Source organism: Miniopterus natalensis, chromosome 20, assembly GCF_054644295.1.
Source record: "Miniopterus natalensis isolate mMinNat1 chromosome 20, mMinNat1.hap1, whole genome shotgun sequence".
Classification (NCBI taxonomy): Eukaryota; Metazoa; Chordata; class Mammalia; order Chiroptera; family Miniopteridae; genus Miniopterus; species Miniopterus natalensis.
The window spans coordinates 21,514,314-21,530,248 of NC_142100.1; the positions used below are offsets into that span (position 1 = coordinate 21,514,314).

At 49.9% G+C, this 15,935-nt stretch overlaps 1 protein-coding gene across 2 annotated transcripts; it reads left to right on the top strand.

Annotated features, from left to right (window-relative positions):
• Positions 1–1,923: 1,923 nt before the first annotated feature.
• On the top strand, positions 1,924–15,843 carry WSB2 (WD repeat and SOCS box containing 2). 2 transcript variants are annotated; one of them, XM_087828490.1, is made up of 9 exons: positions 1,924–1,951; positions 7,571–7,739; positions 9,579–9,823; positions 9,985–10,116; positions 11,862–11,962; positions 13,049–13,221; positions 13,912–14,022; positions 14,145–14,252; positions 14,865–15,843. In XM_087828490.1, the coding sequence occupies exons 1-9, from the start codon at positions 1,939–1,941 to the stop codon at positions 15,025–15,027; spliced, it is 1,215 nt and encodes a 404-aa protein (XP_087684616.1). In that variant the 5' UTR covers positions 1,924–1,938; the 3' UTR covers positions 15,028–15,843. The 2 variants fall into 2 exon arrangements, with proteins under 2 accessions (XP_087684616.1, XP_016057104.1); XM_016201618.2 differs by lacking the exon at positions 1,924–1,951 and having other exon boundaries at positions 7,552–7,739.
• Positions 15,844–15,935: the final 92 nt, after the last annotated feature.

Sequence of the window (15,935 nt, forward strand, 5' to 3'; positions counted from 1 at the left end):
TCGGCTGACTGCCGACCCCGCCATGGCTCACCCTGATTCTCACCGGGCTCTCCCCGCCATGGCTCACCCTGATTCTCACCGGGCTCTCCCCGCCATGGCTCACCCTGATTCTCACCGGGCTCTCCCCGCCATGGCTCACCCCACCCTCCCATCTGAGGTTGCCCAATTCCTTTCCCTTTCCCTGTTCTAGGCCTTTCCTCTTAGGCCTCCCCCACCTTTCTGTTTTATGTTATTATTTTATTTTTTAAATTTTTATTTGTTTTTATTTTATTTATTATTTTATATTTTATTTTAATTTTATTTTATTATTTTTTATTTTTCCCTCCGCGCCGAGCTCCCTGGCCCCCGCAGAGGGCCCACGTTAAGCCCCCTTGCTGTCCATCCGGACCCCGCGTCCTACCTCCGCCTGTCTCCTGGGGGGTCTCCCCCTCGTGCCTCCCATTTAAAGCCGCGCGTGGTGACTCCGAGCGCCCCACTGACCTCCGGCTGTTTTCGCCTGTCCCCCGCCCCCGGCCATGGGGAACCCCTCTCCCGCCCCCTCCCGCCCGGACCCTCCAAGGTCACCCCCACGTCTCCCCAGCGGCTTCTCCACTGTGGGACCCCCGCCACTTCCCACGCCCCCTTTTCTCTGGCGAGCTGCCCCCTCTCACCGCGGCCCAGGTCAGCCTCGGTCCCTCCACCGGCCGCGGGGCTCTGCTTTGTCCGGGGCCCGTTTTCAGGGACAGCCCGGCTGACCTCGGGTCGGGGCTCGGGCCCCCGCGTGGTCCTGCAGCCCCGTCACTCGCCCCGGCGCCCGCTCGGCCGGCCCGGCCCCCCCACTCTCCCGAGCCCGAGCTTCGGTCCCCCGAGCCCCCCGAACCCCGCTGTCTTCAGGTCCTTTTTCAATCAGCCTCCTTCCTACCCGCCCCCCGCCCCGGCTCCCCTGGTCCCACCCCCTTCCGGTTCCCCGCGCCCCGGCTCCCCTCGTTTCCCCTCAGCCCGGCTCCCCGCTGCACCCCACTTTTATTTTTATCAGTATCTCCTTCACCCCTAGCCCCCAAGCACCCCACCCCACCCCCGGTGTTACTACCCCGCCCGCCCTCGTGCTCGGTCTCCCCGACCCCGGTTTCCCATCAGCTCCACTCCTTCCCGCCCGGGTTTTTACCCCCCTCACCCCCTGCTCCCCCCACTTTTACCGGGTCGGCATTCACCAGAGCCGCCCCCCCGTTTTCCCTCAGCGCCGCTCCGCCCCCCCCTCCGGTTCCCCCCAGGTTTTCCCTCAGCGCCGATCTTCCCCCTCCGTCTTCCCACAGCCCCGCTCCCCCCAGCCCCTGGTTCTCCGCGAGCCCCCGGTTCTCCCAGCCCCCCGGTTCTCCCCGAGCCCCGGTTCTCCCAGCCCCCCGGTTCTCCCCGAGCCCCCGTTCTCCCAGCCCCCCCGGTTCTCCCCGAGCCCCCGGTTCTCCCAGCCCCCCCGTTCTCCCCGAGCCCCCGGTTCTCCCAGCCCCCCGGTTCTCCCCGAGCCCCCGTTCTCCCCGAGCCCCCGGTTCTCCCAGCCCCCCGGTTCTCCCCGAGCCCCCGGTTCTCCCAGCCCCCCGGTTCTCCCCGAGCCCCCGTTCTCCCCGAGCCCCCGGTTCTCCCAGCCCCCCGGTTCTCCCCGAGCCCCGGTTCTCCCAGCCCCCGGTTCTCCCCGAGCCCGGGTTCTCCTCAGCCCCGCCCCCGGCGCCGCCCCGCCCGCGGCCGCCCCGCCGGCGCCCCGCCCCGCGTCCCCGCGTCCCCGCCCGCGCCCGCGCCCGCCGCCATGTGACGGGAAGCAGCTGATGGCCTCTCCGGGCGGCGGCGGGCTCGGCGGGGCCGGGACCGGAGCGGGGGCCGGGGCGGGGGCCGGCGCGGGGACGCCATGAGGGCCGGCGGCCCGGGGGGCTGAGGCGCCCGCCGCCTGCCGCGGGCCGCGCGTCCTCCATGGAGGCGGGAGGTGAGTGGCGCGGGGCGCCGGGGGCCAGGCCGGGGCTGCGGGTGGGGTGCGGGCGCGGCGGGCGGCGGCGGGGCGCCGGGCCTGGGCCGGGGGCGCGGGCAGGCGGCGGGGTGCGCGCCGGCGCCCAGCTTTGTTTCACTTTCGCCGTCAGCGGCCGCCCCCGCGTCCCCCCCGGGCCACCGGCAGGACCCGGAGAACGGGCCTCGGCGCGGGGGGCGTGGGGGCGCCGGGGCCCGGCGGGGGCGCGGGGGCGACACCCCGAGGGGCGGGCGCCGGGGGCCGCGCTCGCGGCCTGGGCGGGAGTCGCCTCTGCCCCCTGCAGGCTGCGCCGCCCGGCCCCGGCCCCTGCCCCCCCTGCCCCCCCGGGTGTCAGTTTGTATCTGCAAAATGGGCAAAAAAAAAAACCTGCCTCCGTGGGTGGCCGGGAGCTTCCCGAACTCGCCTCGTCGTAAAAATGGGGTGTGGGGTCCTTGCTTAACCAATAAAAATGAACGCGCCTAAGGGTCCAGGCTAACGTCTGTAAACAGACGCCCCGCGCCCCCCCGGGGAGCCGGGCTCGCGGGGGCGGGTGGGGCCGGATGCGCGGGTCCCCGGTGAGGCGGTGACAGGTTGCGTGTCGGGGACGCCCCTGGCCGAGGGTCACGCTCGCCTCTGTCCCGCTTAATTCACAGCTGTCATCAGAAGTCGGGGAGCGCTGGGTACACTTCAGAGCCAGCCCCCCCCCCGAACTTGGAATCCCCGTGGGAATGGGGGGGGGGCTTGTTCTGCAAAGACAAAACCTCGGGGCGGGGGACGCGTCCCTCCCTCCCTGTGCCTGCGGGCCCCCTCGCCCCCAGACCCCGCCGATGTGCAGATGCGGCGTGTGTTTGGGGTGCATCCTGGGGGCCCCGACCCCTGCGTGCTGCCTCCGCGGGGGACTCCTAGCAGGGCCCGGGCAGCGCGAGCTCCGGGGCCCCGGGATCGTCCCCGCCGCCAGGGTTCCAGCCGGGATGGTGGGTGGGAGGGTTGAAATCCCAGGGTATTCCCTGGGGCGGTGTAACTTTTTAATTTGGGAAATGACATTTCTTTGTTTGCTGGAGCCAGGCATTCAGGAGAAGGTGTAGAGGCAAACTCTTCTCTGCCTTCCCATCTAGATAAGGGCTTTTTTTTTTCTTCCCCTTTCTTTTCAGGGACTGTGTTACCCATAGAATTCTCTTTATAAATGGCCCTTACTGTTGGCCTGAATCTTACGCGAATCTTTTGATAGCTTCCGCTGGCGTTTTCCTCCGCTGCTTATAGTTAAATCTGAAAGCGATCTGTAGCTAGCCAACCTCCCCCCCCCCCTTTTTTTTTTTTTTTAGAAGGAATCTGTTTCCAGTTCTGGGTTTTTTCCTCATGATCGAGGGCTGTGTTTTGGGGTGTGGGCAGAGCTGTTGAGAGCTGCCAAGCTACTGTTTAAAAAAAAAAAAAGCCCGAGAGTTTTACATTCTTTTAAAACTGAATAAAGCCTATTGTCACGAGGTTACAATAGACAACAGTAGATATCTTCAGAGCAGTGGTTAGAATTCATTTATTCATTCAACAGATATTTATTTATTGAGTGTCTGCTGTGTGCCAGGCCCTGGGCAATCAAGGCCAGCGCTGGCCAGTAGAGAAACAATGTGAGCCAGAGCCACATGTATAATTTAAAATGTTCTGGTAGCCACGGAAGAAAAGTGAAACAGGTGAAATTAATTTAAAAACTGTATCTGCATCAGCCCAACTTGACTAACATATCATTTCAACATGTAATTATGATTACTGGTATATTTTAGGGTTTTTTTGTGTTTTTTTGGTATTAAGTCTTCAAGATAAGATGTATATGATATACATAACCTTAATTCGCACTCGCCACATTGTAAATGGTCAGTAGCCACGCGTGGCTAGTGGTTACTGGATTAGACAGCGCAGCCCAAAGCAGCGAACAGATAGACAAGTTTGGGGAAGAGATGGACAATAAATACATAAGAACAGCAAGTGTAATCAAGAAAAGATGGATGAGTGCTAGTTATAAAGAAAATTTAATGGAGTGAGAAGAAAATGACTGGGCCACTTTAGATCCTGAGGCCTGGAAGGGTCCTCAGAAGGTGACATCAGCACCCAGCCCTGAATGACAAGGTGGAGCAGCCAGGCAAAGATCTGGGGCCCCAGGCGGAGTTTTCCAGGCCGATGGGACATCGAATGTAATGATCCCCAGGCAGGAAAAATCAACCAGCTTCCTGCTGCCTGGAGGCCTAGCTTCCATCTCTGCTAAGGCGAGTCTCCTTTCACAGACAAGGCCCATAATAAAATCTTTCCATTCAGCCTGTGTGTCCATCCGCATCCCAGTGTTTAATTAGAAAACCCTCATCTTTTTCACCAAGAAGGGCCACGGCAGGTACAATCCCAGATGAAGCTGAATCCTCTCTGCTCTGGGTTTTTTTAAGTCCTGCACTAATTATGGCTTTCTTTTCCAGCAGCCATGTTTAGTTGGGGCCCAGACTCCCCTTCAGAATTTCCTTAATCCTAGGAATGAAGGAGAGACAGGAGTCACTGAGTTCTTCCTTCTTTTAGCTCCTGGATTTCGGAGCCTGAAATAGCAAGAGATTAAATCCCCAAATCACAGAAATAGAGTGTGAAATCTGGGTACGGCTCATGTTTAAGAAGCATTTCATGTGACCTGTTTGGCATAGGCATCATAATAGTTTAAGGAGCTTTGTTTCATTTATATTTAAAGAGGTATACCGTGTATATTTATTCAACAAATATTTAGTGACTGCCTGTTCTCTGCCGGGAGCTCTGCTAGGAACTGGGGGTAAACACACAAGGTCCCTCCTCCCATGGAGTTGACGTCCTAGCTGGGGAAGATAGTTAATAATCAAATTAGTGGTTGTGCTGTAAAGAAAGGAAAGTAAGGAGCTGTGAAGGAGATTGGCTTGGGGTCAGAGAGGGGCTCTGGAAGTTGTCGTTTAAGCTGAGACCTGAATGAAGAGAAGGTGCCAGCCATGGAGAGGCATTCCTGGAGACACGAATAGCTGGTGCAAAGGCCCTGAGGTTGGAACTAACTGAGCACAGTTAAGGGGTGAGAGGCTAGTGTGCTAGAGCCAGGGCCAGGGAGAGGAGAGAGATGAGCCCAGGTGGGAGGCAAGGCAGGGGCCAGTTTCTGTAGGATTTTGAGGGTAGGGTGAGAAGTTAGTGTTTTATTCTAAGAGTGATTGAAATTGATTTCTCTGGGAGGTAAGGAGAATGGATGGTAGGGCCAGAGTGAGAGCAGCTGGAGGGCTGCTTAGTAAGAGGTGATGTTGCGTAGATTAGAATAGTAGCCATGGAGATGAAGGGCCAAGTTAGGTTTGCCAAGCCTTTTGGAAACAGATTTGATAGAACTTGCTAATGGACTTGGATTGGGAGGTTAAGAAAAGAGGGAAATCAAGGATGACCCCTTTTCAGATCATGTAGAGAGCCTCCACGGTGTCCAAAGGACAGAAGTGAACCAAGTGTAAATATTGTCAGGATGGAACAGAGACATTTTTATCTGGATCAGCTGATGAAAAGGTACCTTCAGGTCAGACAGTGTCATTTAATAGTGTCTACATATGGGGTCTCAGCCTCGGCACTAGTGACATTTTGGGCCAGAAAATTCTCCATGGGGGGACTGACTTGTGTATGGTAGGATGTCTAACAGCACCCATGGCCTCCACCCATTAGATACCAGCAGCACCGCCCCCAGTTGTGACAACAGAAATGTCTCCAGACATTGCCACGTGTCCCCAGGGGACAAAATTACACCCAGTTGAGATCCATTGGGCTACATGTAGGAGGCATTAACAGATCAGGGCTGTGTCACCATGAGAAAATATCTGGAAGAAACTGTTGCCAGATTGCTGCATAACATTAAGAGCCCTGTTTTGGATTTTAAATATGAAGTAAAATATTCTTACCATGCAAATTGTCACATCCAGAGTAATAGGCTCCTACAGACAAATAATGATATAAACAGAAGGATCACACGTGCAAACACAAATTTCTAGGAGGAATCGCCAGGGCCTGTAAAAGCACCAATTTAGACTTGATATTTTAAAACCTAGATTTACATGTAGAACCTCAGGGAATGAATATAAAAGAAGCATCCTTAAATAGCAAAGCCACCGAAAGTTTGATATGATTTATTAAAATTCTATTTAAAGACAGTTTTCAGCAACACACGTATTTTATAAAACATGATATGCCCATGTATTTTCTTATAATGCATATGCTGGAAAGTATTAAAAGTACATGTATAAGTATTATATACATATATGCATCTTTACCGTCTGTTTCGTTGAATCCAAGCTATGGATCATATTGCTATATGTGTCACTGAGAAAAAAATGCTGCCTTTTTAACCATGAAAAGTCATCACTTTTAAGACACATCCTGATTTCTAGGTCAGAATGTGAGAAGACATAAAGATGTGTCCTGTTTAAATTAGTATCCATCTGATAACAGCTATAAAAGGGTCAAAGTCTCGAAACTATGTTAAAATGGAACTTACACATCAGGAAGTGACCTCAGGATGGAAGCCAGTTTTTATATTAGTATGTATCACCATCATAGTGGTCAAAAAATCAGTTCTGAAGCCCTTAACTTAGGAGCTTCATCAGCCATTGAGAACCTTCCACTGCAGTAGAAAAATGAACCAGGGAGCTGCCCTTCGGGTCGATGGAGAAGCACCGGTGAATCCAGCACCTCTTGTTCCCAAGGTGCCATACTAGGCCCAGCGGCCACAAAGGTTAACTCGCCTTGCCATTTTGGAACAAGGGCGCCTACATTCTGGTGAGGCGTGAACGAGAATGAGCGACTCGGGGCGTGACTTGTGTGGCCAGTGCGCGGTGTTCAGGGAGATGTCACGGGTGCTGGAGCCGATGCTGGGGGTGGAAGCCCAGGCTCAGCTGCCTTTCTTGTGTAGGCAGGTGGAACACATTTGAAAGAACTGGGGGAGATGTGATGCGTGTTTTTGTTTTAGCAGGGTACCTGGGGGCAGTTAAAAGGAATCAGGAGAGTCTTGGAAAAAGTTCTGGGCAAAATGGGGTGAAGGTTTAGATGAGAACAGAGGGGAGATGGAGCTGGGAGGCCGTATCCAGTGATCTAGGCAAGAGGAAGCAGGGCAAGTGCTGAACATTTCATTTTAGCTGGGATGTTGGGGAGGATGCTGATGAATTTCAGTTAATCTTTTTTTCACCTCTTTTCCGGTAGCAGGTTCTTTCGAGGAGAATTTAAATACATTTGAAAGCCTCCTAATCTGCACCATCTACCGCATCCTTGCCTGGTCTGGTCCTGATCTGGTCCTCTCTCCTTTCTTCCTCTTTAGGCATTCATAGGAAATGCGACCTCCGTACACTGGGTTTACCCTTCCTTCCAAAGGTTACTGAGTCATGGTTAACCAACAGAGGGGAGTGCCAGAACTGAGTAACCACCGTGGAATGTGGCCTTTGGCTACTGTTACTGCCCCAGGTCACTTAGATGACCATTCCCTCCCAGAATCCCACCCTTTGCCATGGGAGACTGTGGCTTCCTGTGTCTGAGTCAGGGAGGTGGTGAGGGAAATGAGAGTGCTTGTTTGAAGCATGGTGTCTCTTGTCCCAGAGGAACCGCTGCTGCTGGCTGAGCTCAAGCCCGGGCGCCCCCACCAATTTGATTGGAAGTCGAGCTGTGAAACCTGGAGTGTCGCCTTCTCTCCAGATGGCTCCTGGTTCGCTTGGTCTCAAGGACACTGCATTGTCAAGCTGATCCCCTGGCCGCTGGAAGAGCAGTTGTAAGTATTCTCGCACCCAAAGGAACGACGGAGTCCCCCAGGATGAGAAACATGAGTGCTTACCCAAATTACTCCCTACTCTCCCGTGTCCTCCTGCCCAAGAACAGGAGAGGGAAAATGTCAGAAGAGTTGTTGGTCTTTTTGGCCATCCGGGTTGGTGTGAAGTGGCATCTCCTTGTGGTTTTGGTTTGCATTTCCTGGATGGCTACTGATATTTGGCACATTTGTATATCTGCTTTGGAGAATCGTCTATTCAGAGCCTTTGTCCATTTAAAAATTGGGTAATTATTTTTTTGTCATCGACCACGTTGGTTTCTGATATTTTTCTTTCTTTGGGCTGGATAGGTCCCAGTGTCTGATGTCCCAACATTTGCATTCTTCATTTGTCCCAGGGAAACTCTGTCTGTATTTAGCCAACAATTGCTGCAAATCTTCTCTGCCTGAAACTGAGCTAGGGGCTGAGAATCCTAAATAAATCACACAGCCTCTGCCCTGGAGGGTTTCATTTGTTTTGCTTTAGGCATTTCTTATAAATTGCATATTAAATTTACGTTTTTTATATTTAGTCTGAAACTTGTTGCCTTGATAATAGGTAATGCTGATGGGAATTTGCAGAGATGGGTACTTTGTACACTGCTAGGGCCCAGGGGTGTAAATTAGTGCACTCTCTGGAAGGACAGCTGTTTGGCAGTAGGGCATCAAAAACCTTAAAAATGTTCTTCCAGTGATTAGGAATCTCAGAAATGGGGTCATCTATTTACATACACTGATTTTCATCATGAAATTAATTATATAGTAGTTAAAAATCAGAAATAACTTCAAATCTGGCAATGAGGAAATGGTTAAGGACATTGTGGCATTTCCATATATTTTTGCAGCTGTCAGAGATTGTGTGTGTTTTTTTAAATCATGATTTTCAGTTCCTTCTATGGTCAGTTTAATGATAATGCCAAGGTTCATTGTTTATTGATCCACCCACTCTAAATACAGGGGACTTCATACTTGCTCTGATAAAGTGTACCGCGGGCAGGAACTTTCAGGTTTTCTGGCTGAACTTCAGTCTGTCTAATTGCTCATGCATTTGAGATACCATCTGGTAGGTGGCGTGGTGGAAGAACTGTATGTTAGGGACTGAATCTCACTTAGCTTATCTAGGCCTATGTTTCATCACAAGTAGAATGTAAAAGAAGGGGGCGGGTCAAGATGTTTAGTGCACCCCTGAATAGTTCTGTGGGTTCTTTCTCTCTGTTGACTACCCTACTGGTTTGATATACCATCAGGGAAGTAAATGATGGAGCCTCATTAATTGATTGCAACATAGTAAGCGAAGGTGGAAATCAGGGTGTACCAAGCAAAGTGTGTTGGCAAGAAAAGCATTTGTTTCCCTGCTTCTTAGGCATTTTCTAAGCTAGAGATGGGGGGTCTCATCAGGCAGGAGAGCTGCAGATGGATATTCAGGCTTTCAGTTCTGCCCTAGTTCCAAATCTGCAGTGTGCTTTCTTTCTCATGGAAAAAACTGAGTGCATCTTTCCTTCCACTCACCAAAACCTGAGAGAACTTTCTGAGGAAGCGTATGGCTCCCTGCAGCATCTGTGGTCTCGTTACCCCACAAGGCAGGTCACCCCATTGCGGGGCTGCCACAGATGGAACGAGCCAAGGCCAAGATAGGCCTGCTGACTGGGAAGCCTCTTTTACACGAATTCTAAAAAGCAAAGTCAGACCAGAATTCACCAAAGGCCAGTTTGTTCCTAGGACTTTAAAGTCTCAGGTACCCAGGATGAAAGGCTGGTTGACTTGGTGACAGTTTCAGACTTATGAAGAACTTTCTACTCTCCCCAGCATCCCTAAAGGATTTGAAGCCAAAAGCCGAAACAGCAAAAATGATGCGAAAGGGCGAGGCAGCCCAAAGGAGAAGACTCTGGACTGTGGGCAGATTGTTTGGGGTCTGGCCTTCAGCCCGTGGCCATCTCCACCCAGCAGGAAGCTCTGGGCACGCCACCATCCCCAAGTGCCAGATGTCTCTTGCCTGATCCTTGCTACAGGACTCAATGATGGGCAGATCAAGATTTGGGAGGTGCAGACAGGTAAGTCATTTCTGGCTGGTACAAGGTCCTGGAGGCCTGTGTGCATGGTCTAATCAGGAGCTTGGAGGGCCACCAGCTCCCCATGTGGCTGAGGGGTGTCGCTGTGACTAGCAGACCGGGCGCCATCTTTCCCACTGACGGTGCTCCTGCTTCCACTCTAGGGCTCCTGCTTTTGAATCTTTCCGGCCACCAAGATGTTGTGAGAGATCTGAGCTTCACACCCAGTGGCAGTTTGATTTTGGTCTCTGCGTCTCGGGATAAGACTCTTCGCATCTGGGACCTGAATAAACATGGTATGGAGGTTATGGAACTCCTGAGACACTCCTAAAATACTGTATTTGCCCCTTTCTCTACTTTATCAATATCATTTTTACCTGGAATAGTGTTTCTCAATCTTTTTTTTCTATTTTTGCTTCTTTCAGAGCTTTTTCAGACATTTTTTTCCTAATCACTCCACTTCACCCCTTGATGATTTTAATATTGTATATCCATGTACTGAATGCATATTTATGCTTTGTATGTAAAAAAAAAAAAAAAAAATTTTTTTTGACCGTAGAACCAGTTTTTGCCACTGTAGATATCACCTTTATTGAAAATACCATGGTGTGGAATACCTGTTCTCACCGTGGCACTATTGACATTTTGGGCTGGATAGTTCTTTGTTAGGGCGCTACTGTGCTCTCCGCGACGCTGAGCATCGTCGCCGGCCTCTACCCTCTAGATGCCAGTAGCACCCTCTACAGTCGTTGAGAACCAGAATGTCTTGAGACATTGCCCAGTGTCCACATGAAGGGCAAAGTCTCCCCAGACTGAGAACCACTGATCTAGAAGAAGTCATGGGAACCTCCTGTTAGCAACAGCGTTTCTTCGGCAAGTCGAATCCCGGTGGGGAAGAATTCTCTCAGGCTGGAGGAATTCTCTCAGCTTTCACGCAGCTCTGCCTTGAGCAGGATTATGTCCAGGAGTGCAGGTGCTGTTCTTGTTGGATAGCTGAAGAAACCATGACCAACTTTAAAAAAATTAATATATACCCATACATTTATAAATGCATATAAATGACCATGTACATTCTTAGTATGTGTTTTTCCTTTCATTTTGGCTTCACAGCGTCCTCCCCAGGCCTTTCCCTTCTTTGTCCCTCTGCTGATCCCTCCTTAGTCCCCTGTACGCTTGTGACCCGGCTAAGCGGCTTCCGTATTTCTTTCCGTATTTTGCTTATACTTGTATGGCCCTGTTCGGACACTCGCACTCTTAAAAACTTACGGGTTGGGGTCATTATTTCATAAGAATGGAATCACAGTCTTCATATTTTCTCTGAGTCTTATCTTTTTTATTAAAGATAGTCCATGGAAAATCTGCATTCTTAGTTTCATCTGAATTAACAGGGTCTTCCTGTTACATCCTTTATTCACTCATTTCCCTATGGATGGGCATTTTATTTTTCCCCAAAATAGACCTGGAGAGATTACGTGAGTGATCCAGGGTTCTGTGCTAAGTAAACGGGAGCCGGGGTTCAAACCCAAGTTTGCCTGACTCCAGAGCACATGGCCCTAATAATTACACCATTGCTCACCCAGACACCCTGATTGGGTGGAGGCGGGGAGGGTGTGGAGTGGGACCCTTGTGACAAGGGGAAACCATTACAGGGAAAAGAGAAGGTAAACACTCTCAGATTCGGAAGGATGGTTCAAAGTATAATTAAGGTGGTTGGGAGGCATGAAAAGAATGTTCTTTGCTATCAAAGGGTTCTGTGGAACTTGATCTGTGTACACCCTTTGTCCTGACGATCGTGTGGAGTCTGGTGAAACAATAGGTCATGATTTCCCTTGGGTGTTAGAATATTGTATTAATAGATTTCAGATATCTAAATGACAGGTTCTGTCGTATTTCTTTCTCTGCCTTGAAAAGTGGGCGTTGGGACTCCAGTTGCTAGAGAACTCGGTGGATACACTGGGTGGGCGGCCCATCACTCCCAGTTCTCAGCCTTCCTGCTTTGTGGTTCTGAGACAGCTCACCGTCTGCCCCTTTTCTCTGCCAGGTAAACAGATTCAGGTGTTATCGGGCCACCTGCAGTGGGTTTACTGCTGCTCCATCTCCCCGGACTGCAGCATGCTCTGCTCTGCGGCTGGGGAAAAGTCGGTAAGTCTCACACATCAGGTGCCATTTCCTCTGTTGGGTTAGCTCAGCAAGACCTGGGGGTCTGGAGCAGCCAAGTGTCTGAAAACCTGTCTGCACATCAGCCCAACAGAAGGCATGCTGGTGGGCCATGACCTCCTGCATGCAAACCTCCCTTTTCATTTGCACTTTGACATGAACCAAAAGAGGATGTGTTTAAGTAGATCGCTGCCATTATCAGAGGCCTGTTTGTCTTTATAAGTAGTATAGGGGTCCTTTTTAAATTTCTTTTCCCCTTAGAGTCTAAGATTTTAAGAGTTGCAACCCACATATGGATCCAGATTTCGTTTGAACAGTCTAATTTGTATCTACCTAATTAGGATTTCCATTTCAGATCATAAAATGTATGGCTACTTGCTCAACTTTGTCCTGAAATCCTTCCTGTTATTCTAAACCGTATTAGAAACCCAAGAACAGTTTGGGAACAGTGTGTTTGTTTGAATTTTGTATCTGCACGGAGCTGTTTGCTGTGACTGACTTGGGAAAGTTAAGGATTCACTATTTGGTACAGCCCAGGTGGTTAATCATTCATTTGAGGTTTGGAACTATGTGAAAGTGAGTGTTTTTTTAATGGAAAGAAAATAAAATCCTGTTTTTAATGATTCTCAAAAAGGTTTAAAGTGATGAGCTATGTCAGACATACAGTGGTGGGGCCAGTTTCCACGGTCCCATAAACACATGGGTATAAAATGGTGTGGCAGGGTGCCACCACCTTGTTGGTATCCCTGAGATTCACCTGACCCCTATTTTTGGTAATAAATGAAAGGACAAGATGGCCCTTGGCTTAGGTCTTCATCCACTCACACTGCATGTTTGCAAACAGGCTCAGCAGCAGAACTTGGAAGTGCTGGTACATGTTAGCTGGCAGTCTTTCTTGTGCATTCCATTGGTTAGGCGCCTCAGGAATTCAGAACTGTGACTTTATTTAAGCTGTAGAAAAGAAGGGGTGGAGACCTTGGCTTCATCTGGCCATGGGGCCTGAAGTGGGCACTGGTCACACTCTAAGCACTTTGTTTCCACCCCTAACCAGGCACCTGTTACCTTCCACAGGTCTTTCTATGGAGCATGCGGTCCTACACATTAATCCGGAAGCTAGAGGGCCACCAAAGCAGTGTTGTCTCCTGTGACTTCTCCCCTGACTCTGCCTTGCTTGTCACGGCTTCTTATGATACCAACGTGATCATGTGGGACCCTTACACTGGCGAGAGACTGAGGTCACTCCAGTAAGGACCAAATCCCTGCTTACGACTTCCTCGTGGGGTGACTGATGAGAAACCTTGGATTAGACCTGTCCCTTTTAGAGTCTGGGGCATGGGAGGGGGCAACCTGGGGAAGGGACACAGTGGAATTCAGTGCTTGTTCTAAGTGCCTTCAACTCTCCTGCTAGATGAGACTGTACTTCTTTGGATTCAGCCTAAAGAAACCTCAAAGTGACTCTTTTTTTCCATTTACTAATAGCTGTACTAACAAGTTCAGAATGTTCCTCTCATCGAAACTGCTATTTCCAAAATGAATTTTCATGTTCTCACAAATTTGGTCTGTTTTTCTCCTTTATCTCTGTTGTTTTATGAAGCAAATAACAGGTAGTCCTATAATTATCATGCATCTCAGCCTAAAAAAGACTTTCAGTTTGTACTGTGGCCTTAAAGGGAGGGTGACCTACTTTGCATAAGAAAACTAGCACAGGGAGTGTTAGTAACCCTTCAGCCCCCTCCATGAGACACTTGGAGCCTTAGTAAATGCACTTTTTTCCAGTCTTCTTTTCTAGTCCGCAAGTCCCAAGGTTTTCCATGTGGGGTACATGATGCATCCCGAGCCCTTCCATAGCCAGGTAGTTTGGCCTCCTGCCTGGGTTTGAAGACGAAGGGCAGAGGGTGGCCATCGCCCCTTACTGCCTGCTTCTCTCTCCTCAGCCACACCCAGCTCGACCCCCCAATGGACGACAGTGATGTCCACATTAGCTCCCTGAGGTCTGTGTGCTTCTCCCCGGAAGGCTTGTACCTTGCCACGGTGGCTGACGACAGGTAACAAGAGAAGCTTGCTTTATGTGGCCTCTTAGCAAGTGCTTGCAAGTCACGGTGGCATCTCCCCAGGGCTCTGGCCCCAGGTTTGCTAATGTGCAAACGTCCTTCTCTTTCTCATCCAGACTCCTCAGGATCTGGGCCCTGGAACTGAAAACTCCAATTGCATTTGCTCCTATGACCAATGGTCTTTGCTGCACATTTTTTCCACATGGTGGAGTTATTGCCACAGGGTATGTATCTGTTAGCTGAACAGATGGGCAGCAATTTCTGCTGAGTATACTCCGCGTAGCTTTTTAAGGAAAGCGAGCATTTAGAATGTTCTTGCCTGTGAGGAAAGCTTTAAGGAAATCCAAGATTACATAAAATTCTAATATTCTGTTTTGCCAATATAGGTTACCATTTATTTTTAATATTTAATCTAAATGTAATTAAAGAGTTACAATTCATGACAGCTAATGGACCAAGCCTGCAAGGAAGCATAAGTTAAGATGATGCAGAATTTATATGGAAGCGGTCACAGCAGAGACCACCTTTCAGGGACCATCTATAATTCAGTAGGTGGCATTCTTCCGTTACTTTGGAATGCATAGTGTGAATTAGAAAGGGCTGTGCTGACAGAGAGAGCACTTTGGTATCAAAGGTGTCTGGAGTTCTTACAGTCCTCTTAGCAGCCTTAATTATTCAGCTCCACAGCTTTTACATCCATTTCAACAGTCAGGGTTACATTTCACTCTCTGGAGCCTCCTGCTAGTGCAAGTCAGATAGAAACATTAGTATCTGTCACCATGAAAACATCTATTTCCAAGGTCTGTCTGAATGCATTGGTTTCTGCTTTGTTTCAGGACAAGGGATGGTCACGTCCAGTTCTGGACAGCTCCCAGGGTCCTATCATCACTGAAGCACTTATGCCGGAAAGCCCTTCGAAGCTTCCTCACCACCTACCAAGTGCTAGCACTGCCAATCCCCAAGAAGATGAAAGAGTTCCTCACATACAGGACTTTCTAAGCAACGCTACATGGTCTTACTTACTTTCTCTGTAGCAGGATAAATCACCCTGGCAAAGGAGTAGCTGGAATAATGGGCCGAATACGTGGTCTTGGATGGAAATAGAAATTCTCTTTGGGATTGTGAGTAGAATGTAGCAAAACCGGACTCCAGTGGACTAGTCCTGGATCTTTTCCCCACGCATGTGAGAGTCAGGCATAGAGGAGGGGATTCCACTTCCATGGCCACAGAGCCTTATCTTAAATCTTCAGTCCACGCAGAAACAACAGTTTTGAATTCTTTCTAGTAGTTCTGATTCAGAGTGCGGTTACTGATGTTTTGTTAAGGAGCGTTAACTAGGCCTCCAGAGCCTCTGTAGTGGCAGAGGGGTTTCAGCTCCCCCCTAGGAAGCGTGGCGACTGCCTAGTACTTACTGTTGTTCTGATGCCACAGTAGCATCGTTTCAAGTTCTCTCCTGTTGTGTCAGAGTCGCTTTGATGTTGGCACGTCTTTCCTTCCTCTAGCTCCCCTCTGACCAGCAGTTTTCATGGAGTGGCCTCTGGTATGAGGTATTAACCCAGAGGCTGTGCTCCTGACTAATACACTATCATTGGTTTGCTTTTTTTTTTTAAACCAACAGTGGTGTGCATGTGCAGATGACAAATTTATATGCCAGGTTACCCCAGGATTTATTCCTAAACTGCATGACTGTTCCAATGGCTGAGTTGTCAGCTGTTTGCCTTTCATTAGCATATTTATTTGTATTTTCTCAACAGATGTTAAGGTACAACTGTGTTTTTCTTGATGGTATCTAAAAACCATAGTACTTAAGTCTAACAGTTGTGAAGCTGTCTCCTTCATTGTGTAAAGCATTGGTGTTGTCATCACTTCTGCTGATCTTCTCGTGTACGAGGTCTGACTCTGCTGCT